This window comes from Pomacea canaliculata, linkage group LG11 (assembly GCF_003073045.1).
Source record: "Pomacea canaliculata isolate SZHN2017 linkage group LG11, ASM307304v1, whole genome shotgun sequence".
NCBI lineage: Eukaryota > Metazoa > Mollusca > Gastropoda > Architaenioglossa > Ampullariidae > Pomacea > Pomacea canaliculata.
Window position 1 is genome coordinate 12918163 of NC_037600.1, and position 26648 is coordinate 12944810.

The window sequence follows — 26648 nt, forward strand, 5'->3', positions numbered from 1 at the left end:
TTGCTTCAGGAGTTCAGGTTTTTTCCCCGAGATATGATTATATATATAGCTCATCTTTAAGAAATAATCTTGCATAACAAATGCGTACTATTCAACTAGCACCTTAGTTTTTCATTCATGCATTTGGTTCGTTTGCCATGGTGTCATGTATTTGCTGATGTTTTTGTTTACTGTAATCTTTTCTGTGCAGTGTACTTCCATCTACATGGGGAAAATGTTTCCAAATAGCACCATCATCATATATGAGTGTATTGAGCAAAAGACGACGATTACTAAAGTTCTGTAATCTTTATTTAAAGAAAGAAATAGTTTACATCAACCAGCAAACATTTCCAAACAATAATGACTTCATACTCTGTGAAGGTTTAAAAAAAAAAGTGCAGGAATATTAATAAAAAAAAAGTCATAAAACAATTCAGTTCTTATATAATTTTTTTTTTTTTGCCCTGAAAATCTTAACCAATAAAGACAAAGAAACAATCACATATTAGTAAAATATTTTCTAAACAATATAGATATAGGCTGTATTGCAAAACAAGATGGATGGAATATACTATTATTCTGGCAATTGGATTTTCCTTCATCTTGACACAACAAATGTTGAGACAGTGTAAGCAGCTCCTATATAGTTAAATAATTTTAAAGTTGTGGCAGTGAAGTTGAGAAAGAACAGACCTCTAGCTTTTGCAGCCATTGTACCATACAATCATAAAATTCTCATCTCCTAGTCAATGCTGTTGCCATTGATCAGGGTAGTATGGTGTCATACACAGTGGATCATTAATAACTAAATGGGATATATAATTTACGGCCATAAAGATTAATAAAAGTGCTTCCCTTAATTCATTCCTTTACTATCTACTGCATGATATGCTACCTGCAAGTTTAGCAAAATTGACAATTTACTTGGATCATGATCTTGTAACTTGGTAAATCATCATAATGAAGATCAAGCACAATTTAAAAATATTTCAGTTAAAAAAACGTTTTTGATGATTTTAAGAGGTAACTGGGAAAACACTGACACCTTTGGCAAATTTAACAAAAAGCCCAACGAAATCCTACAGTTCATTGATTAACTGGGACCAGATTGCGACTACAGTTGCTCTGTGACCTTTAGTACCTCCATATTAATATAATAGCAGAATTCTGCAGTAAATAACCCGGGTCTAGTGATTTAATAGAGACAAAAAAATGCAGTCTCAGCTTACTGTCACAAATATATAGGATCCTCATAGTTTAAACTATTTACACATGACATCTATTAAAAAAAAGCATATTAAAGCTACACATTATTTTGACGGTAAACATTTCAATTAAATGCAGAATGCATTAAAACAATACAACTTTATTAATCCAGAAAGGAAATTCCAGAACATTTATAGTTCTACTGCTAAATACTAAGAATAAAAGGTAAATTTTATACAATAACGATTTAAAGCCCTGTGTGCCAGAGCACAGTAAAGAGAGATAAAATCGAGAAGATTTTACTTCCATTTGTAGATCCTTTCTATTTGTAATCCCTTCCATATTTTTATTTGGTTTAAGATATAAATTCTATCAAATCATAAGTAAAATCATGACACATATACAGTATATTTCTATAAATTTCAAACAATTTCGGTGTTATGAAAAGTGATACCGAAACAGACACAGATTAGTGTTTTAAACGTCTTGTATCTTTATGGGTGTCAAAAATTCTTTAACATTACTTTTGCCATGCTGCAATTTGATGCATGTATATGGATATTTTCAAGCACAGCAAAAAGATTGTCAAAGGAATATAAACAATCACAAACATGTTCTTCTTAGCCATGAGAATTGTGATGAATTTTTCTCTCACTAATTTCCGCAATAATGTGAGCAGTTTGTAGTGTGAACACTTCTTGAATCCTACAATGATACAAGTGTGACATATATACAAGAATGATGCAATATATACAAGTTTAGTGTACTTGTGCAAGAACGCTAGGAGCCAGAGAGCACAACAATATAACTATTTCTCTCATATTGCAAATAAAGCGGAGAACACCAAAACAATTGCCAAATAACTGGTTATGCAAACAAAACAAGATTAACTTGTTTAGTACAGTAATCGACTTCAGCCAGCCAACACATGACCTTTAGTAATCACGTTGACAAAACAGTAATCACTACTAGGCAACAAGTTAAGAACAGCAATCTATAGAACAGATACTTGAGAACATATTATGTAATATGTAGTGAAAGCAATATTTATCCTTAACAACAAAACAATGCAAGGAATCAGAAATGTGACTTAATGACAACTTGCAGGGAAAATACAATTTACTTTCCATCTGTCACACTTCATTCTTTGAGACCATGTGCAGAAGTAGTTTAAGTTCAGGTTCTACTTTACGTGCACATACAATTGTCATCAACATGGGTCAAAGCTGCTTTTTCCCAGGCAGTTGGTAACAGTATCTGATTTTTTTGTGTGCGTGCATGTTTAACATAGGCCAATCTTGTACTTTTGGTATTCAAGGACATCAAAAATAGTCTGTGGTCCTAACAAAGATCTTGTCATGCTTATGACCTGGAATTTTAATTAAAGGTAGAACTTTCTTAAGGTATATTCATGCTGGCCTGCTTGTTAAATAAACTCCATAATGTGACTGAACTTTTTAAGTGATTACAAAAGGCTGGCAGTAGCTGCCAGAAGTCACCTGAATCTTTATCCTACATCCTTAAATTGCTACATTTAAATCTGAAAGAAGTTGTAGCATTTGTGAAGATATCAAAATAACTATTACAATGCTAACACAATAAACTCAGTTTTTAAAAGCATATAAAGATGATCATTCCACACTTGAAGCATCATCTAAAGCAGAGGCATTCTGGGCTAAAAGGCTTGAAATCATTTCGGGTGTAAAAAGACTGGCTATGTCCTCATCCAGAGGGCTGTCTCCTCTTTCATCCATTGTCTCTGCATTATTATCGACCAGCAACTGTAAATTCTGTAAATTAAAGCCATCACTCTCCATTACAGTGACTGGGATGTTGGTAAATGAAAGTTGACTTGATTCGTTATGTGCACTGGGTACATTCTGAACGATTCCCACGGGGCAAAACTGAGAGATAGGACTGCATGGAAAAGAAATAGGTGGTGACGCCACAGATGATGTCGGGGACTCTGGACTTCCTGGTGGACATTTCTGTTTACCTCCCCCAGTAGTAGTCTTACTGCCTCTGGGTCGTTTCCCTTTCAGGATTTTTCTGCCTTGAGGGGAATCTGGCCCAACAGAGTGTTGAGGGCTTGAAATACTCAGTTCTCTGGAAATGATAACAAATTCAGTGAACTCCCTGCATCCCTGCACAGGTGAACTAATTTCTGAATTAGTGTTTAAAGCAAAGAAAGTGATGAACAGAGAGAAGAATCAGTAACAGGAACAAATGATACATGTGTCTTTTTAATTCTTTAATGATGCATCAATAAAAACACAGAAAACAGTAACAGTAAATGGTTATATAATGTTATATCCCCGAAACCAGGCTTATATCACTTTTACATTCACAAACACAATTTAGAATGAATACACAAATACACAGCGGGTGGCAGAAACAAGGAAAAAACCACCAACAGTCAGGTGTGTCGAAGTTCAGATACAAACCCATGACATCATAGAGATTCTTTTTTTGTAGTTTGGTAAATGTTTAATGATATCTATAAATATATTTTACGCAATACGTAATAATAGAAAAAAAATAATCGGCTACAAAATTTCTCTTAATTTCTGAACACTTTCTCTGTGATAACTTGCCCCTTCACATGCTCTTCCTCTCTCACACAAACACATGCGTGCACACACACTCTCTCATTTCCACACTTGCCCAAGCAAACATATATGCCATGCCACAGAATTACTTTACTCGGTATACGATGAGAAAGCAGAATTGTTTTTTAACCCTTATGACAGAGAAGACGCAGGTAAAAGAAAGTCTGTAAGGTGTACTTTCTTTATACATAAATATTATAAAATGTTATATACACTATAAAGATTATATAGTTGATAAATATAATTTGCATATATAGCTATGCTAGTAAGAACTGATAGATATGCTCTTCTCAACTTACCCCAATTTTTTGTTGCCACAACTTGTATTGAAAAGTCCAAATAACGAATGATTCCAGCAGATGGTTCATCATCTAAAAAATCAGGATAGATGATGTTTAGATTCTTAGGTTTGACTACATGATAGTCAAAAATTAATAATAAGGTCCACAAATTGCTTATTTTACTTAAGAATTAGTTATTTACAAATTACTAGTTATTCAATATAAAAAACTGATACCAGAAAAACTATTTTAAAATAAAATAAACTAAGATTAAAAAAGACAAATCACTGAGAAACAGCTAGAATCTTTTGTAGATGGTTGAATTATGACTTTTCATGTGTCGTTAAATTTATTTTTGAAACCTCAGACACTCACTTTCTTGAGGAGGGTCATATTTCCTCAGGTCATCAATGGCACACATAGTTGGAAGAAGTATCTCAGGTATTCTTTCATTTACCTGTAGCAATGTGACATTTGTGTCCTATTAGCAAGCCTCGTGAATGGAAGGAAGCTAATCTGCCTTATACAAAGCCTGCATAAATTATCTGATGTTACTTAAAGACCAACCTGAATGGTTTGCACTTTTTTAAAGATATCTGTAGATATAAACGATATAAGGCGATATAAACCTAATCTGTTAATTTCAGCCTCCAAAACCCATATCCGTTAATTATCTGCTAGCAAAATACACGATTCGCACATGCGATCAACAAGCATTGCTAACAGTGTACTATGCCACATTGGTACAAGATTCGCAACATTGCCAGCCGTCAACATCAAACAGTGCAATAGTTTGGGTTATTTGGACGTTGAAAGTCTGCATTTCTCGTACTAAAGTAGCAGCTTTTCAGAAGCACAAGAAATGCAGACTTCCAGCATCCCAATAATGTCGCTCATTCTCTCTAATTGGTTTTGACTGCTGGCAACCTTGTGAACTAGTGAATGGTGCACTAGCATGATGTAGTACACTGTTATCGGCACTTGTTGATCACAGGTGTGAATTGTAGAGGATAATTACTTAATGGATGAATTTTGGAGGCTGCAATTTACAGGTTAGGTTTATATCACCTAAATCTACCGATATCTGCAAAAAAAAAAAGCAAACCATTCAGGCTGGTCTTCAAAAATAAAGTAAAGAACTCTGAATCATGTGGTCAAGAGTTCACTGTGATCCACTGTGTCATGGTATTTAGATGGCGATCAACCATTCTCTTTTCATTACTTTAGTTTTGTAAAGTCACTCCCTCTTATGATTTGAAAAAACCTTTCATTTTAAAAAAATGGTAGTTAACATGCTTATAAAGGAAATAGTACATCATCAACAAGGCAAAAAACTCACTATAGTGTTTCGGATCATCACTGACAGCCCAGGTGACTGAATTTTTTCAGAAGAGATGGGTGGTGCATAGTGTACTCCTGAATCAATGAGTAAAATAAAGTAAAATTAATTTTTTTTAAAAGTGATGTTTAACGTCTACTAGACACGCTTTGAGAATTCTGCATTTTAAGACCAAGAGATTTATTTATATGCTCCACTATGACTTTTTTGAGTTCATACAAATACTAACATTGAAGAAAATGTTCAAGATGCAAATATTTATGGTACAGTAATTGTCCCAAATGTAGGCGTTGGAAATTTCTCTCTAAACCTCATTCCTCAGACAATGTTTGATATTTACCTTCAGCAGTCTTCAGAACAACACCAATTCGGCCCTTTGAATTCTCATGATTGCCTTCAACACAGCTCTCTGAGAATCGAATCAGGCAAGTTCCTGGCGTCTTATTTTCAAGAGCTTCATCGCACTGATCTCGGCTTGCAAACCCAAAGATGACACTGTAAAATATTAAAACACTAATACTGCTCAAAATTTTGAAGGATTTTTACTTTTGATATTCTTCAATCTTTTTCCTTCTTGTCATCTACCCTGTGGGGTCTAGGCATGTGGGGTGGGAAGAGCCTTGTAGTACGGTCTTTACTACACTCTCGACTGCTCCGCCATCCATGCCGACATAATCATGTCTGCAATGCACTTTCACTAAATTCCTACGTAACGCTAATTACCGACTCGAGCCCCCGCGCACACCCCAACAAACAACATAATGCAATTTTAGTGAAAGTGAAAAATACTTATGAAGTCCCAAGAAACAAACTGCCAAGAGCTTACAAAACAATGAAGAAATAAAAAGAATATGCAAATGAACTAATTCCCTATCTTGGCTAGTTATCTAGGGTGTCCTGTTAACCTACTCCTTAATGCTCCTTAATCCAGACATACCACTATGATCAATCACGCATAACTGCTAGTGTGAGACACAGTCCCCTAGCCTCTGGGTTTCCACCTTACTAGTAACACGGTGCATAATTCCGGCGCCCAACTGTCTGGCTTTCTATTCACGACTGTATCTCGCATGTGGCAATATTGTCCTTCTCTGAGTCTTAATTAAGGGGTGTATTTTGACCGCTGTGAGGTCAGTGGCGACCACTAGTATCTCTCATAATTCATGACCTTACGTTATGTGTCCGTCTTGACGTAAGCGGTCTTTTAATTAACGAACATACCCCTGAAGCGATGACTGCTCTTACGTAAGTGGCTGCGACCCCCCTTAATGTTTTATTACTACTCTTTCGTGAAACTTCTGAAATTTCTAAAGTTTCATTACATTTATCTGCATAAACCTTTAATCCTGCCACATGAAATGACTAAATTTGGTTAATTACAAGATTAATTACAACACAATAATGTTCTAGAGTATCTTACAAAAAATGTATCACAACAATAACATGAAATGTAGACATGTAAAGGTTTAGGCATGGTCTAAGAAAAAAAAGAAAAAAATATGCTCCTTACCCATCCTTCCATGGATTCTTCAGTTCTCCTTCAAGAAGGTTAACAATACAGTGAAACCAGCGCCAGAGAGAAAAGGATGTTACTGTGTCGACTGGCCCTCCAGGATGTGATGCAAGCTGCACCTTTTCCTATTGTTTGTAATCACAATCGAATATGGAGCACAATCCATCACGGTAAAAGCATACACAAATGACTTCTAGCATCATTCCATTGTTGCTATATACATTCATAGAAGTTGAAATGATCAAAGTTAAATGCAATAGATTAACAGAAAAAGAGATCAAATTGTGACTGCTATAATTACAATTATCATTTAAATATCAAATAAAAATCATAACTGTAATTATAGCAGTCATAATGTACTTTGTATATCTTCTTGTTACTTACTAGTCTTAAATTTGTTTACTAAAATAATAATCATAATTACAATAGTCATAATGTGAATGCTTTGGGGGCTGGGGGGGGGGAATTGGTGTTTAACACCGTGCCAGCAACTGAGGCTATATTACGGCAAGCAGCCAGCCCTGTAAACAGATGTCACGTGCAGAGAAAGAACATCGTGCCAGAGACGAGAAATGAACTCTGGGCAGCCAACCTTCACTGTATTGGTGACAGGCGCTAACCGTTACGCCAACGGACCGCTCTTGGGGGGGATGGATACTTGACATAATAAGCAATAAACTGCAGTTTAGCATAGATGGGGTGGAAATTCATAAGAAATGTTTATACTGATGTGAATAAATGTTAACGCTTTACCTTGATAAATGCATCAAGGGTGATCTTGTCTCTTGGTTCTCTGCTTGATTTTCCTGATTTTGCAGCACATCCTGAATAAATGCAATGACAATGACATCACTTTATGTACACGCCATTATTTCTTATTTCTGGATTAAGACTTCTAAGAACCCATTCTTGTATGTATGAGTGAGAGATGGATGTGTATGAACATATACACATACATCTAATCAAGGTATACATAACTCAAGAGCCTTGAATGATGTACTTTTTGGAGTTTTACAATGAAGGACAATGGACAGGTGTCTTCCAGAGGATATTAGTTCAATAAGGGTTAAAGCAAAAGGGCTGTCTAAAGACACTTATCACAGCCAAGTATCAAACCTGGACAGGTTCTTCTGCAGGAACAAGCGCTAGTTCCAATGTTTCGATGACAGTTTACTACTCACTATAATGTCATGACAAAATACTTAACAAATGCCAGGAATAATCACATTTACTGACATACCTAATTTTTCACGAAGAAACTTCTTTTCATAATCCATCAGACCACGGCCTCCTATGAAACGAATCCGTTCATCCATCATTTGCACAACCTCATCCAGATACAACTCTGAGGCAACTGGCTTCAGAACATCATACTGAAAATTTAGAATGGATAGAATAGAATGAATAAATACTGAACAGCAATCACAAGTGTGCACACGTGTCTCTGTGTGGAAGCAATAACAATTAAAATGTTACCTCACATACATTTTTCTCTCACAAATAAATACACATGCATGCACACATACACATGCATGCACATGCAAGCATTTTATTGATAAGTTAGATGAGATATAATGCTATAATAACATTCTTCACAAGAAACCAGTGAATTATAATTTCTGAGAGATTTAACCTTTCTGGAAGGGTAAGGAAAGAATATGGATTCCTACAGTTATCAACCAAACATATTGCTGACCAATAAACATTAATAATAATAAGATCTGGTGAGCCATATACCCCAGACCAAAGCTAGGCTCATCACTTTTATAAAGAAGACAAATTTAAAACTCGTAGCAAGAAGAAAATCTACAAGGTACATATACTGGGATGTGTGTATTTTGGTAAATCTCAAAACTTCGCTGACACAACTGTTTATATGCCCAGGCCAGCTCGTTTAAATCTGTTTATACTAAGTGTAATTTCATGAGGACACCATAAGGGAAGCCAACAGCCAAGTGATTAAATTTCTGGCAAAGGAGGCTGAAGGCCAGTTCAATGCCCACCAGCTGCACTAAAAATTGCACTCATATTTTCTTTAATTTACAGTTTTAAACAACCTTTAATTTAACTTCATGAGAAAAATGAATGACTTCTAAAGTTCAGCATGCCGTCTCCACAAACAAAATGGAACTTCTGCACATACCACATTGTGTGCACTGAACCCGTACCACAGTTGTGCTCCCTTGTGTTCTGAAGCTTGATTGGCACCAGTACGAACAATGATCGGCAAAGACAAAGTCTGCAGAGAATCAACAAAGATTTGTTCTCCTTCTACAAAATTGTTTTCAGGTATGGAACATAAGAAAATTATTAAAATCTTACCACAACAAATCAATCTCCTAATTCATAGGTATAAAAACATTATCATTAAAGGCAGAATAGCCAGCTTAAATTTACTGTTATTTGATCTGCTGTGAAAGTTATATAAGAACTTCTAGTTTATCACAAAATAAATTATCCAAGCATTCTAACCAAACCACTAGCATCAGCAGCACCACATGGGCTGGAAAGGGCAGTGGCCCTATATGCCTTTAGCAGCTTACCCTTGCTTCAAACCTCCAGCTAGTCTGTGAACTCTCAAACACAACATCATATATTGCATGGCAGATCTGCTTGTACACATTCTTCTGCTCCCTTCGGCTGAAGTTCTCAACACGCACCCCTTCATACACCTTCATGCAGCATTTCTGCTCGCAGTCAGAATTCCTACGATCTGTGCTTCTTCTGTTTGCCACTTTATCGTTATGAATGTTGAATACTGAGGAGTTTCTGTTAGTTTCGCCTTTTAAGTGTGCAGCAATGTCTTCTCTGAACATCAGGATTATGTTCACTTCTACGATCTCCAAAACTCCTTCAAGGCTACTGCCTCCGAGTAGTCTGTAAAAATTCACTCAAAAATTAAAAAATCAGCATGCTTACATCAAATAATGGTTTCTCCGGAAACATGGGAATGTACCATTGAAGCATTTAGTATTTATGACATTTTATGTCTCCTTAGAGTGAGTGGTTTACTGTGTCTAAAGTATGTCATTGGAAAGGTATGAAAGGCAAAGTCCAACCATTCTGCCAGTTATTATTTTAATTTCACCTAAAATGTTCATATCATAGACCATGCTAGACTACCGGTAGTCTTTCAGCCTTTTGAATGCTAGCATTGGGAGTTAATAGGAACTACATGCATAAGTTTGATGCTAAGTTTCTTAGTTATTTTTTTTTTTTTTTAGCAAAGGTCACCAATCATCACTCTATGCAGCTTGCAGCCAATAAGCAGAACAGACTATACAGCTTGAGATTTCATGAGTCTGTTAGCATGAGAGCACAATCTTTCTCTTTTTGTTGATACTAGTAGTTTAGTCACTAAGGCCTTGTCCTAAAAGTTTATACAAATAATTCATTTGCCACAAGTCAATTCTATATACTGTCCTTGGTTCAAACGTTGTAAGGTGTTAGATATGCTAATGACATTTTTAAAAAAAATTGGGGGTATAGTGGGTGGAAACTGCTGTTCACTTTTAATGACAATCAAGATGTGCATAATTTATAAGACCTCACCCAACAGAAGTGTTAAACTTTTTGCTGTAGTTGACTTCACTGGTGTCCCTATCTCTGCCAGCCACTCTCTCCTTTTCTGTTATCATTGTGATTGGTGGTTGAACAAAGACTACCAAACACCTGTCCCATATAAAAGCTTATTCAGTTACAACATTACACATGATATTGCACGCAGCACAAGTTTCACATGATCATGAGCTAGAGACGTCTCAAGTCAAAGGTGTAACTGAAGACAAGAATTCCTGTAAGAAACAATCACCATCTTATTGAAAGATTTTTGTTTAATGGCTTGAGCACTATAAATAATGTAAGCAGCAAGGAAAACTTATGTCATCCTGCAGCAGCGCTGTGGTTAGCTACATTAAGAACAGCAAGAAAAAAGATCAGCTGCTAACAAAGATCACTGTAGAGTGTAAATACATGAAAAGGTAAGACTGGTTAAAGGCCAAGTTTTTTTTTACCCCTTCTCATACCTGTTCAGTGCAAGATACTGTAAAAAGTTCTTGCTTAACGTAAATTCCTATTTAAAAGCAAGTTTTAATTTAAATAATTTATAAGAATTCTTCTTTATCTACTCACATTTTAATCAGCTTCTCCATGCAGCGTTTCAGCATCACCTCCAAGCTCAGGAGTGCAGATGGCCGAGGCAAGGATCCAGGCAAATGCTCCATTACAGAATTTACTTTTTGAAATCTTGCATCCACCACACATTGGAACAAGCTGCTCAAGATGGTAAATGCCGTCACACATCTGGGGAGGAAAAAATATTGAGGCCATTGTATTAAGAATAAGTAGCAGCTAACTCCCTTAACTGCAATGACACAATAGGTGCAACATTTGCCATGTTTCAGATCAGGGGTCAAAAACACAAGAAAACAGTAGCCCCATGGTGTCTTCAAATATGGTCAATGGTTTGCAGGCTAACTGGACATGAAACTAAGCTCAAAGTTGTTGACTAATCAATAGGTGATTTTGTGACAGGAAAAGAGTGTCCTAATTTTAAACACTAGACATGTGTCATTATATCTTGAAAACTATATATATGCTCTTTCAACAAAATGCTTGCTTTTTCATTCAGTATTTTGCTATCAAAATTTTCATGATACTTTCCACAATACGGGATAGAAATATAGCAGATGGTTGTTTGATGGATTGAAAAAAAAAGCTGGGTGTAGATGTTATGCATTGCTACTGAATAGTGAGATATTCAAAGAACAAAATTTTTTTTAATAATAATAAATGTGTGCTTTGTAGAGCTCATAATCATGCTCGTAAGAAGAATGCTCTTAGCATTTGAAACTTTGCAAAGCACACTTCCCCAAGTGGAGGCAAGCTCAATGTGCTGTGCACAAAAGACTACAAATGAACCAACAGTCAACCACACAACAAAGAACACAAGAATCAGCTAACGGACAAGACTATGCTAAACACATATCAATAATCTTCTGACAGTGATCAACAATGGGGATATAAATAAATGATTCACTCCAAGTATTTTTTTGAATTACTTAAAATATTTTGTTGAAGAGTACATTGTTTTAAAAGTAAATAAAATAAAATTGAAAACTTACAAGGGTTCAACATCACTGACATCATCATTTTGCTCTGGACGCCTGCATAGCTCCTGGTACAGCTGATGATTCTTCCACCGTAAAATGTAAGGTTCAAGATTTGGCAGCTCATTATAAAATCTACCGATGGCATTCTCCAGTTTTTTCATCAGACCCTGATCAAAGTACATTATTTTAAGAAAGAGGTAAAGGTGAACAGTTCCATAGACTGGTTGCCACAGATACCTCCCTTACAAATAATAAAGCATCATAAATAATTAGAACATTAAGAAGATTAAAACACTTTCTTAGTCAACCAAGGTTTGGTTTAAACTTTAGCTTTGTTTAGGCACATTTGTCATGGAGATAAGAAAAAAGCATATCTAGTCATCTATGTATGATTTCCTTTTTTTTAAAAAAAATGAAATCAAAACAAACATCAATGATTACAGTCAATGATAGCTGGCAAGAGTCATGAAAAGAAATAAAAGTAGCTAAACAAAGATTATGATGATAAATAGCAATCATTAAGAGACAGTCTCATTGACTTGATTTTTAATTATGTGCCTGATACTGCTATAAGCAGACTTTCTTAAACTTTCATATCTGATACCACCAGACACTATTAAATAAGTCTTTATGATAAAATAAACAGAGCATGTTCCTGCAAATACTGAAATCTACATTAGCCTATGCAGCTTCAAGAACTTTCTTTTTAAATTTTCAAGAACAGAAATTTGATCATGACACGCAACAAGAAAATCACTTACATCATTTTATGGAAATGTCTGTTTTCAAGACAGATTACTGAAGCTGCATGTAAAAATTCCAGTTTTTATTTCTGCTTTACCCTCTACTCTAACTGGTTCTGTAAGTTGTCTCACTTGAATGGAGACCAAGCAACTAGGTCATTTTTATTCTATTTTAATGTATTCTCTGTGTAACAGGTTCTAGGAAAGTGGTGTTTTCAAAATGTCAAACTACAAATTTTTAATGGCACTTTATATGTTGGTTTGAAAATGTCCCCAAACTTACAGTTTTCAGTTTATGAAAAGCTTCATAAGGGGCCTGAAGGACTTGCCCCGTTCCCAACACATCCCTCTCCACCAAGCCTGTAAATATTTAAAAAGAAGAACTGCAGCACATACACAGTAGTTGGTAGTTCACTGCATTAGCTGTGTGGGTTAAGATTTAAAAAGAAAATTTGCTTGTTCCTGTTAATGTCAATGCTCATGCACATGGGAATTTATCAGTCTAAACACTTTCTGGGATGGTGTTGTCTCCCTTTAGGGCTTGAGATTAGTACTTATGAGAGGTTTGCTAGTTTATCCATGCCCGCTTTTATTCCACCCACTTCCTACAAACACATTAAGCCTGAACCATGATTGTATCATTATCAGTCTATCTGGTTGAGTCAATACGCATGTGTTGTGGTCTTGTGTTTTTGTTTTTTTTTGTTTCCATATAGAGTTGCATCTAACTGATAAATAAAGTCTTACCTTAAAATGTAAGAACTTCACATAAACAGAAAGTGTGAATATTGAATACTTCTATTTTTATAAAGTGAAAGTGTTTTAGAATGATCTAGCAATCCTTTAGAAGAAGATATCATTTTTGTAATCCAAGTCTCCTACATACATAATAAACATGAGAAGCAAATTTATTAAGGTGTTGTTCTCTAAGTACAGGGTGGTCACTTAAAAGTGGTCCGTATTATTGGAGGTTGGCTACTTTTAGGTGACTTTTGTATTTATAACATCACTATTTAAACCAATAAGAAAAGTGGTAAGAAATTTATAGACCAATACTCTCCTTAAAGAATAAAATATACTTAAACTGATGACATAGGAATGATGGTATATCATGAGCAGTTTCGATTATCACAAACTCGTTGGTCTTGGCAACTATGTATCAAACAAACTGAAATCCCTGTAGCCTGTCGCAGATAATACACACATGCCACTTACTCTGATTTTCAATGTCTGTCTTCCACATAGACAAAATCTGGTCTGCCCACTCTAGGGCCTTGAAAGCCCCCTAAAAGAGAAGATAGCTGACATTAAAAATTTCTATGACAGTTGGTCTATTATCTACCTTGATCTGTAATTAACCGTTGGAAGCTAATCTAAATAGCCAGAAATGTTTGCATTTAAAAAATCTCTCGGTGATTGCATTTAAATGATGTGTTTACTGAAATGCATGTATTTTAACTACTCTTTAAAAAATATTCTGCATAAAACGCTTTGTAACATCATAACTGATCTTTCATAATTTGTAAAATACTTCAATATCAATTTACTTGACTTCTTTATTTTAGATTTTCATACATTTTTGACTCACAAGGTTTAAAAGAAGCTTGGATTATTTTGTGCTCGTTGCAATTAGACCCTTAAAAAAATTATACATGTACATGCACATAAATCAAAACTGAAAGCAGTGCAAAAATATTAGGCTTGTTAGCCAGTTAAACAAACAGCTTAGTAACAAATGAACAAATGACCTTGTTACCTCAGCTTCATCCTTAATATGCTCAAAAGCAATTTTCAGCTGGTCTTCAGAATGATTAGTTTGCATCTGAGCTGTTGGAGTTCTTGCCTGATTCAAATGGTGAATCTGAAAGCAGGAAAAATAAATTAACGCACACTTCAGCTTCAAAGCCAGTTTACCTTATTGTTTTCTTTCTCATGCACACACATAGACAGAGAGATTAAAAGATACCCTTATCTCCATATTTATTTTATGCTTGGTTTAATTACCTGCTGAGACATCCTTGCTAAAAGGTCACGCTCCTTACGAAGGCATGTATCAACGTCTTTCACAAATTGTAGAGGATCACAGCAGTATGCGTTCTGTAGAAACAAAGTGTGCTAAAAAAAGCTTTTTTTTTTTCACTTTATCAAAGAAAAATTCCTGGCATGCATTAGTGCTTGTGCATGAATCTTATATTCCTATGTTTATGCATAAATTTGATAACGTATACTGCACATCACTGACAATAGTTGTTTTGTCAAAAGAAGAATGTAACCTGATGGCTTGATTAAAATTAATTAAAAAAAGAACAGCATGCTAGTTTGACTACTAATTAGTCACAGAAAATTCATCCAATAATAACAAAATAATTTTCCCCTATATTCATAGCATTGTGGGTGTCTGACAGGCTGTGCATTCTTGAAAAGCTTGGAAGTAGCTCTCTATAAACATTCTTGCAGTATCAACACATAATGGAGTTAATATCATCAGCTAGAGATCACAAACCACCATTTCTAGAAACAATAACTGATTTTAAATTTAGTCTTCTTGCTCAGATCAGCGGCATCATATTACTATCTATTAATCTTTTCTGAGCAGAAGTTATTGCGCAGTCAAATGGTCACTTAACACATACCCATACCTGGACAGATTTAAAAAATAAAGTACATTTTAACAAGTTCTTATTGGAAAAGACAGCAAAGCAAATATAAATTTTTATTTAATAATTCTAAATGCTGGCACTTGAAAGTAAATTATATCCTCAAGCTATCTAAACTTGTTCAAGGAGAGGAAATCATTAGGACTTTTTTGCTTGGTGGGAGTAGGGGTAGTAATATTCATAGAAATTAAAAATAATGCAAAGAAAGATCATCACTGAAAACATTTAACAGAAGCTTGTCTCAGCCATGCAGTTTGCATCAGTATATGTACAGAGAGATCAACTTAAGTCCATTCAACTGCAATGCTAAGCTCTTGTGCATATACTGTCAGGCATGCTGACCTCACACACACGCACATACAAAAGTTAAGAGAAGACCTGAGATATGTGAACATTCACCCTTAGAGAAGATTCAGCATGCGTAAAAAGCAGAGTTTCAGTGTCTTCAGAGGAACTGTGGGCAATTGTTTGAAGTTGTCTGATAGCCTCCTCCAAAAGGTCTTTAGCCTTGACCTTAACTTCAGAGTCTGTGAGGCTGGAGTCAGCGCTCAGTAGAGCAGACCTTTGTGCAAAATATACAGAATTTGTATGTCAACATTAAATAATTAGGTTAGGCAGTTTAGTGCAAATGTGCTTGCAAACATGAAGCTGCTTGACCGAAGGCATGCAGATGCCATTAAGTGAGCACTAAAAGTGCATTTCTGCAGATAAGGGTTCAGAAAGAAGTCACTGAAAAATTAATGTAAATAACATTAGCAAAATTTCACTTAGTTCTCTTATCTTCTAAAAATATCAACCAACCTGCTAAATCATTGTTGCACCCTGCTACAAGAAGCTGTTTACATCGGATAAATTCTGTCCATTTAATATGCATTACAAGGTGCAAAAATTGATTTAATATATTCAAACGAGAGGTAAACTGTATTTTTTTATTCCAAAAGAAATAGGTATGGCCAGTCTTTCGGAAGACATTTGAAGCAAATTGACAGCTCCTAATACAGTTGTACACCAAGTATATTTCAGCACATATATATATATACCAAGTATATTTCAAGTCACATGTCAAATTTGTTTTCTTCTTGAATAAGTCAAGTAATCAGTCTTATAAGAATATTTTAATAAGTCCACTCTGTCTGCATACACAATATTGTTTCAAAAGTGAATGTGTTTATTGTGTATGTGCACAGAGCCAGCTTTTGTGATTTCTGAGAGCGCTGTGCAGATATACAAGAATCTAAATAATGTGCAGCCATTAGCATTATTTGGTAATATGAACACAGAAACTGAGCTGTCTTAATATGTATTTTTAAAATAAATTTATTTCTAATACAAATAAGATGGTCTAGCCAATCACTGCCAAGTATTCTCTTTCATGATACCTCAGCAGGTCCGGCTTACTGGTCCTCTATAAAGAGCCACTTGGATATTTATAAGATTATTCACTGACCATGCAAAATTATCAACTGAAAAATTAGCCCGCTTTCTTTGGTCTAGCTGTAAGTTCACTCCCTTGGAGGGCTAGAGCAAATGATTTTGCAGGTCTGCCGGATGTTCCCCACCCTTGCTCTACAGACATATCACTTAATACCACACACAGCTGCAGACGTTTTAATTGCAGCTATGACTGTAGCTTATATAGCAGATTCAACTACACAGTGGTTGACCAAAACAGTTGCATAGCTGTTCCACGCTAATCACTCATCAAATCAAAAGTAAACGGCTAAAATTACTGAACATTAATGCACTTTGTCAAACCAACCAGTTTTGCTTTTCAATCCAGTGATCTAGTTTACTGCGAATGATGATCTGGATAGAATTATAAAATGCTGCTGCATCGTCTCGAAACTCATTGTGCTCCTTAAGCAGCTTGTTCAATTGCCCATATTGTGACATCACCTTGACTTAAATGCCCTGAAAAAAATTAAGAAAGAATATAAGATAATGTTCATCATAAACCCCTGGCTGCCCCTTCCCCCTAAAAAAAACTTTCACTGTGCATTTAAACTCATTTTTCTCTTTGTCAAATTTATCCCATCCAACACAGGTAGACAAAGGTTGGATAATTAAACTCAAATGCTACCTACACTAAATTATTTTATTAAAGATGTGCTAACATTTGTTTCATCTAGAAATCAATCAAATGTACATGTATGCATGGAAAACACAGGAACATCTGTATATACACATGCATATCAATGCATTATATACACATGCATATCAATGCATGCTTATAGCAACATGTATATACATACTATTCTTTAAGAACATATAGTGAAAAAATTATACACATCTGCACATAACGAGAAACATTGTAGTGCATATTGTAAGTGCATAAATGTATGTGCACATGCATGCATGCACACACTCTCTATAATGCACGTTTCATGTAAAACTTGTAATGGTATTAACATTCAATATTCGTCCACTTCCGTTAGCCTACATCCTGCAACCTTTGGCTCAAAATATGCTACATGTGATGAATCATCTTTCACGCTTCTGAAGTTATTAAAACTGTTTGAAAATAAGCATACAAAACTGAAAAACTCAACAATGTGGACATTAAAGCGAGTGACACATTTTTCTTGCATGCACAGGCACTGATTTTGGCATTCAAGGATATTCCTATCATTAGAGTGTAATTGCTTGCACATGCATGCATGAATGCAATGCATACACAGATGGGTATCTGAGTCATGAATGTGCATGCATGAATGTAGGCACATCCAGTTTGTAAGCATGGATGTGGTTGTTTGAGAAAGAGATGTCAAATCATTACTTTTGTCTGCAAATGGACAAAATGCATACACAAAACAAGTGACCGTTAAAAACAGAATACTTGCACATACACAGACATGCATGTGCACTGTATTTTTGCATATATCTACTTGAATTTAGAAACAATGAATTTAGTCTCTATGCACACATACACACAAACATGCATGCATCCTCTAATGCATACACACTCACTTGAAAAACTCACGCACAAATACTTAGACCCTTATCTGACATGGATCAGGTTTCACTTGACCCTGCACTAGCTCTTACAGTTCTCAAGGAAATCCTTTAGGCTGGTTATAATAACCTCACATTCAATGACATGTTAAATGCACAAATAAGCCCACACATAGACATTCAATCACAATTTGCTACAGACCACTAGCAACATCACAAAATATTCATCTTTCACAGGATCTTGCAGAGTACCCCAGCTGTTTAAATATACAAGTGCATGTGCACCAGACAAGTTCAGTAATATGACCCATTACCTTCTTTTTTTTTTAACAACTACTGACAAAAGCATATTTCCCCAAGCCCTTTGATCAGCAATCTGTATTCAGCCCAGCTTTGGTCATGAGGATAATGCTACACAAATGCTTGCCATAACTGCAACTGTATTCAAAAGCCAGACTATTATAAATGCCACAGATATGATTCAAAAGAGGAAGGCCATAGCATTTTGTGTTCCTATTCTCAGTTGACATAAGATTTGTAAGCCTTTAACATTCTTGAAGTGGTCAAATGCTAATATGTATTTTAATGGTCCTAAATACCAATGATACTTTGTTGATAAGAGCACACTATTAATGACAATTCATACAGCTTCAGCTGACTATTTATAATAATAAGCATTAAACAGAAAAAGTATAAAAAGTATCGTATGTGAAATTTATTCATAATACTCAAGGTTAAAAAAATATTTATTTAAAAATTAACACAACATATATTTTTGGGTTCATATGCTTTGCACTGAGGTACATGCACACAGAGATCAAATATGTGCATTAGAAGATGCACATGCACACACACACACAAGCTTGCAATGTACACAAAGAAAGTGATATATCTATTCCAGATCATGTACAAACGCTTGCTTAAAAAAATGGGCATTGTTGTGTCGATCTGAAGTGAGCAGAATACAGGCTTCGGGGAATGCATAAACAGCAGCATAATAATAATGAAACAACATAAAGTGTGCCATGCAAATTAATCATGTCATCAGCTAATCATAATTACAAAGAGCATATCATGCCAAGCAAATAGCATAACAAAGACTTTCGCACTTGTAAATGGTGACTAACAAGAAATATGTACCTTTTATTGGTGTTTTGCACAACTACACACTATCAAAACATACTACAAGCTGCCAACAGCAATCTACTTCCTTCAAAAGGACCAACAACACTATTGAACAACAGCGTGGGTTCCTTATTTATAGTCTGTGCTGTTTCAATGTGACTGTCTTTCTTCATCTCTGATTGGTTGTCTATTTATATCTATGTAAGAAAATATGTAAATTTAACATCCATGTAAAAGAAAGAGTAGCAAATCTCAAAAGCTAAAGACTTGTGCGATCAGTGTTAGCAAGCAATCTGAGACTGAATGTGAACCTGCATAGGTGTATAATGCAGTACATCTGAACCTTGTTTCTGGAAACTGGTATTCCCTGACTGCCCCTGATATGGTGTACTCTCCACTTGTGGACCTATTACGTTTCACTTCCTGACATGGGAGACTATTTGAAAGCAGATAACATTTCCCCTCTCTCTCTCTCACTTTCTTGGACCTCTGATTGTCGTTACAAAAGACACATATAAAGTAATTCAAAAGATTCTTCAACAATTGCACCACAACATTTGATTTACTACTTCTGAAATATCTTATAAACACAGGAAATGTAATATGAATGCAGTGTCTTTTTTAAATTATATGTTTTCACGCAAACTTTCCAAACTATAGTTATTTCATTTATATGTATTAATGTATAAGCACCATTATTACCCTTAATGACAACTAGATTCATTGGATTGTTATATGTATTATACTGCTTTGTATTTAAACCAACAATTCTCACTTTTATTTGTTTCTCTGCAGTTGAAATGTTTAAATGTCAGGGAAGGTTCCTGCATCCTTCTTTTAATACAGTGCAAAATACTATTTTTTTTCCAAATTTGGGGAATCACTGTCCATTCTTCAGATACCATTCTACAAACAGCACCATGCACAGAAAGACTGTACATGGGTACATTTCTGTTGTCAGCTATAGCCAATGGGAGAGCTGGGATCATACATTAATTAGGCATACTTGTGGACAAAAATGGCACTATATCTTTTTCTGTGCATGATATTTGTAGATGCATATATTGAGAATGGAAGGGGACCATTTCCCAGATTTTGGAAAATATTATCTCCCTTTTTACCTGGCAAAAGAACAAAAAAAATTGTACCCCACTAGATCAATCTTTAGTCCATTTGGACCAAATTCTCCTTCTAGTGCTTTTCTTATTAAAATATTATTCTGCCTTTTGATTTTGATACAGAGGAACTCACACAAGAAAAAATATTTATAAAGAACAGCCATAAATCAGCATTACTGCATACATTTAGCACTGCTTTAATATAAATGGAGTATAAAAATTGTACTAATACAAAGTAATCATATTAAAGCATATATGGTACCAAATTCAAAACTTAATACCAAATTAAAATGGTAATAATGCAAGTAATCATCAATAAAGTAAGCATGTGGTACCTCTCAGTAACATAATGTAAAAGAAAATCAATAGTAAAACAAATAAAGACAATAATGATTATAAAGAAAAATTATATTGAGTTCCCCTTAGCTGCACACAATCTTCTTTGATAGATGTTACTTGTTAACAAGGTTGGTGCTTCCATATTCAACATCACTCACCAGGACACCCATCAAACCCAAACAAGCGTGGGCCCTTTATGGTTATGTTTAAGGCAGCCTGCATCCTGTTCTATGTAATGGTGTTTTACTTCTAACAATCGGTGCACAATGACCCCATTTGCAGATAATTCGGGTCAGTTGGGGGTGGATGATACAACTGTTTGGGTAGGGTTGATAAAAAAAAAAAAAATGTTTGCGCACAACATGATAAGAGAAAGGCATATAAAAGAAATGTGCTTCATTTGTGTAAGGGATATACTGAATGCTTTTGTGATATAATGAATGCTATTGAACAAATGTACTTCACACATGTAAAGCATATAGAGAATGATATTGCACAAATGCACTTCAGTCATGTAAAGCATATACTGAATTATTATTGTTTTAAGTAGATTATGATTAATAAAAGACTTGGCAAAATGAAGTTCTTGAAATTGGCAGAATGTAGAATAGAACAATATTTTGCATTATAGTTTTCATTTGTACCATGGAAGTACTGTATAGATGCATATTCTTGCACATGCTGTACCAGGTATATGCATATATAGCTCCACACACATATTTTCATGTGGCACATATAATTATTCCTATAAAACTGGATATGTATATGACAGAAGGTGTGTGGGAAAACTTTTAATAATGTGAAAAACTGGCTTTGTCATAAAACCTGTTACATCATGAAAGTTTAAAGAAATGTTGACTACACCCTCGTTGATATAATTAAAACTGTGCTTTAGACATAACAACTGATGCAGGTCAGATAATGTAAGTTCAAATGAATTTTAGAACACTGAAAATGAATTCCACATGTACCAAAATTTCAAAATGCATATAACAGCTTACAACACCACTAATCTGCCATATTACTATCAACTGCTATTTAAACAACTTTGGAAAGTTGAGTAATTTACAAGTATAAAATAATATTTGTGATGATATATTTAATAACCACATTTACAGGGCGCCTGAACCAGCACCAGCTGCATTCAAAGAACTGTACATACACACAGGAATGCGAGCACACACCTTTTCTTCCGGTAAGACATCCAATGCACCTTCATGAACACATAAACATTCATACACACTGTACACCACATCGATAAACATGCACATAGATAATGATAAAGATGACAAAACAGCAAATTACAACCTTTCTTGTCCACTGAGAATATTTAACTATTCACATTTTCTAGATTAATAACACTGCATACACGAAAACATCAAAGTGTAAATAAATGTGACACTGGGAGAATTTATCAAACGTAGTGTTGTGATAAAGTACTGTACTTTGTTCATCAGAATACGATAACTAAACATAGCATAAGGTGATCACACTCGCAAACATAATCGCAGACTGAACACTTACCTGATTAACTACATCCATAAATGCACCTTCCGCCAACGGAAACTGACACTACATCTCGGAAAAGTAACAATACAATCAAGGCACTCCGCTAAATGTTTCAAGAACTAAAATGAAACTGAAACTACCTGCAGCACAGAGTGAAACTTCCAAGTAAATAAATTGTTTAAAACCGTGCGTTTGTACTACTATAACACGGGACATGCAAGCAAACATGCATATTGCCTCGTCTACAGACTTACCTCACGAGAGGGTCTCAGACTGGAGCGAAATGTATCGCAGACGACGAACTCGTAGCCTATTAACTTCCAGGAACTCGACGTGACTCAGGCAGTCTTTGAAAATGAAAAAAAAGCGCCGAGGGACTTTTAGGGGATATTTCTATTTCTTTAAAAAACATTTTAAGATATTTTGCAAAAGTTTATGTTTTAGTAATCAAATAATTAACTTTATTTGTTTTTATTAAATATTATGCATATAAACTTATCGATTGGTAATTATTTTTGTTTCACGAACCCTAAATGCACCCCACGAGATTCCCAACCGACAAGGTTTCCCGAGGAATGAGGGTTTCCCTAGAGTGACAGAAGGACGCACGAAAACATTCGCCCACATGCGGGAATTCCGGAAGTCTTTTTTGGAGTACGTACGTGATCAGTATTTGATCGAGTATAGCTAGATTCACAAAGTTCTATGATCAGGTAAATAGATGTTTACTTGTTGTAAATGTCATCTTCTTAATTAATTGTCTATCATTTTTGTAATAAATAATATTGGACAATGATTGCTCCTGCTGAGCCGTTTCTACGTGACGTCATCAAAGCATGCGTAGAGGAGAGCTCACCTCCGAGTCGCTGTTAATCCAATTCGATTCGGTGCTACCGCTACAATCTATGAAAATGAGTATTGTGTGTTTTTAAGTTTGGATATTGAAGTAAAGAAGAAGTGTGGGTTTGCCGGTTACCTTACTCCCACTGTTATTAATTTGCTATACACGTGCACACAGAATTTAAAGTACATTTGATTCGACTGTCGCTGATGACAGAGAAATGAAAACGCTCGATCGATCAGCTGTTAATACCAGTTTGACGCAAGAAAACATGCCTATCATTATTTTTTAATTAAAATTTAATGGATAAAAAATACTTGTACTGCTGGAATACTAACTGTATCATCCGTGAATTCACGTCGAATTCCGATATGTTTTCGACTGACCTAGCTGATAAGACTTGTGGTGTTTCCTTTTGATCTGTTTTTGATAGTGTTATGTCAAGGACGTACGTGTATAGGTGGACTGCTGTCTGTTTGCCAAGACCAACGCTTATAGCCTCTTGCGAATTTCTCAGCTGCCAGTCTCGGCGAGCCGTAACAAAGAATGTGACTAAACCGGAAGCTTTGTAGTCTCATATGCCTCGTTTTATAGTAGTTAATCTGAAATGTGAATAAACTTGAAGCTTTCTTGTCTCATACCTCGTTGTATCAGTTAACTGGGGAAAAAAATCGTCTGCCAGCAGTCAAGAGATATTTTCTTCTTCTTCTTGTCCATATTCACCCCCAGTGGAGCATAGGGCGCAACCACACTCCTCCATCGGACCCAGTTCTGGGCGTCACTTTCCAGTTGGGACCATGTCATGCCAGCTGTCTCCACCTCTCTGTGGACTGATCTCCATGTCTGTCTGGGTCTCCCAACCCTGATCCTCCCCTGTGGGTTCCATCGCAAAGCTTGTCTTGTTCCAGGGATATTAGTTCGTGGTTATTCAATGCCTCTGCACATTTGTTTCTTCCCATAGATATCATCCGCATCTTATTTGCCATGCTTGCTTGAACTTTTTTTTTTACTTTACTGGATTACTTGTCCCTACTTCACTGAAACTTTTAACTTCTTCGGCGCTTTGGACCAAGCGGTTTTCATTTTCTAATCTGCGGGCCTGTGCTTCATGGCCGCAAATTTTAGCAGAGTAGATCCATGGACATGTATCGGTGGATTGCTGTCTGTCTGCAAAGACCAACGCTTATAGCCTCTAAGTGATCCGCTGTTAGTCTCGGCGATGATAAAGAATGTGAATAAACCGTAATCTTTGTCGTCTATTGCAGCAAAACATTTTTACCACAACAGTTTTTTTTTTAAGCAGACGACGCCAACAAAAGCTAGTTTTATTAGGTAATATTTCAAAAGAGAACAGACCATTCGCGGATTTCGAGTTCCTGAAGAAATGGATGCTCGACGAAGTCAAATGTTGATGTTGATTTTGGGAGTGAAAAGTGCTTCCACCTAAAGGCTACTTCGCACTGTGGGGCGGGGTAGGGAAGAAATGGGGACCTGAGGGGAATGTGATGATTAGAGAGTGGGAAAGGGTTAAAATTTGGGAAGGTGTGGGAGGAGGGTCGCTGCTCCGTGATATCGCAGGTGTTGTTTACTGTTGCTGGTGCTCTCTTTTCCTGTTGTTGTCACTTGCTCTTGGTGTCTAAGAGGCCTGCCAAATCCGGACTGGTAGCCAGATCCCTTATGTGAATTACTCTATGGCTGACAAATAAATGTCAGGTCAAAGTGCACGAAAAAAAAACTTGGCTTGGCAACCCCCACCGGTGTCACATTCGGACAGTCTGAAAGAAAGCCTCCAGATAAATGCACCGATAAAAAGAAAAGAAAATAATAAGGGTACATCATCTACTTACGGGTCAAGAGTTAGCATCTACATGTCTCTATTTGTCATGGATGAGTCCGTGCCCTGATAATTATAGTGTACTGTGGTGATGGTTTTGTAAATGAATGGGAGGTCATGTGCAGCGAAAATGTGTATGTAATGTATTCGCAATTACGAAAGAAACTTAAGTTTCTTGTGCATGCAAGGGAGACGATATTGTTCCCGAAGTTGGCGGAAACTTTTAAACTGTGTTTGGGAATACATACTCACTCAAATGTAGGAACGATTGTGATATTGTTAGGCATTCGGGAATCGACCGTCGAAAGAGAGAGGTATGTGTGCTTCACAGTGGCTCCCAATAAGGCTTCTCGTCTAATCGAAGGAATTTGTGCATTTTTTTTTTATTTTTAAACTTTAGTCTGTGTGTAAGGTAATAATGCAATTTATGGAATAATAATGTAGATTTGTTTTAGTATGACTCACGGTCAAATGGGTGTAATTACTTTAAATGGTCAAGTGTTATGGGGATGGATGAAGGAATGATAATATGAGCTTCTGCGAGTTAAACTTTACAATATAGTCAAACTGTAGGACTAAGAGTAATGTGAAAGTTACAGGTTCCTCCACCGGACAGGATTTTGCAGGATGCGTCTTCATGACCCCAAGGGTGTGTCCAGGCTGTGGAGTAAAGGATCAGAATAACCGCCCCGTACTTTGGAAATATAGACCCTGTGTGGTTTACCTGCCACGCGTCTGCCGGTGTGGCGATCTGGGTTTGTGCTCGAGACGATTTCGAAATTCTCACAGTGCGCAGTCGCAGCCCGCAAATGCGTGATAAGCGTTCATCGATTGGGACTTTGTTGTTGGCGTTTCGCGATACTGAATGATCGCTCACATATATAGAACTTATAATTTCCATACAACACAGTAAGTGGACATGACCCCGTTGACTCCTGCGCCTGCGCACGGTGAGAATTTCGAAATCAATCTCGAGCATAATTCCAGATCGGAACACCGTTTCAGCACGAACTTGTATTACTGGACTGCTGGCAGACGATTTTTTTTCCCCACTACTAAAACGAGGCATGAGACTTCGAAGCTTCCGGTTTAGTCAGTCTTTGTTTAGGCTAGCCGAGACAAACTGGATAACTTCCCAAGCGTTGGTCTTGGCAGACAGCAAATCCACCTGTACACATCCATGGGTTCAGAGAGCGGCGTGACCCCTATATATAGTGCCCACCTAAGCGTCAGCGTTCTACCCCGCCTACACGGCCTAACTTCTCGTGGTCGTCTGCATATCATAATCGCAAATGCGACACTTTGTTACGGGGACTTCCGGTCTCCTGGTCTGCTTCGGTCTAACCCTATAACCGGGCGCTGATTTTTTTTTCTTTTTTCGTCAACGTCCCAGTGAACGGAAAATCTTCGGAAGTGTGACGTCAGCGACCTTGGCACTTCCGTGCAAAGCAAACTCTCCGATTCACTCTTTGCCAGATATGAAACTTGT

At 36.2% G+C, this 26648-nt stretch overlaps 1 protein-coding gene across 4 annotated transcripts; it reads right to left on the reverse strand.

The window, feature by feature from the left end:
* Window positions 1–273: 273 nt before the first annotated feature.
* On the reverse strand, window positions 274–22846 carry LOC112574768 (signal transducer and activator of transcription 5B-like). 4 transcript variants are annotated; one of them, XM_025256022.1, is made up of 20 exons: window positions 22739–22846; window positions 17201–17352; window positions 15841–16003; window positions 14789–14881; window positions 14541–14645; window positions 14000–14069; window positions 13068–13144; window positions 12054–12208; window positions 11062–11232; window positions 10483–10602; window positions 9474–9807; window positions 9074–9169; window positions 8171–8303; window positions 7684–7754; window positions 6928–7055; window positions 5758–5912; window positions 5418–5494; window positions 4454–4535; window positions 4097–4168; window positions 274–3294 (listed from the first exon to the last, which is right to left on the reverse strand). In XM_025256022.1, the coding sequence occupies exons 2-20, from the start codon at window positions 17332–17334 to the stop codon at window positions 3287–3289; spliced, it is 2244 nt and encodes a 747-aa protein (XP_025111807.1). In that variant the 5' UTR covers window positions 17335–17352; window positions 22739–22846; the 3' UTR covers window positions 274–3286. The 4 variants fall into 4 exon arrangements, with proteins under 4 accessions (XP_025111807.1, XP_025111806.1, XP_025111805.1 ...); XM_025256021.1 differs by lacking the exon at window positions 22739–22846 and adding an exon at window positions 22500–22693; XM_025256020.1 differs by lacking the exon at window positions 22739–22846 and adding an exon at window positions 19534–20649.
* Window positions 22847–26648: the final 3802 nt, after the last annotated feature.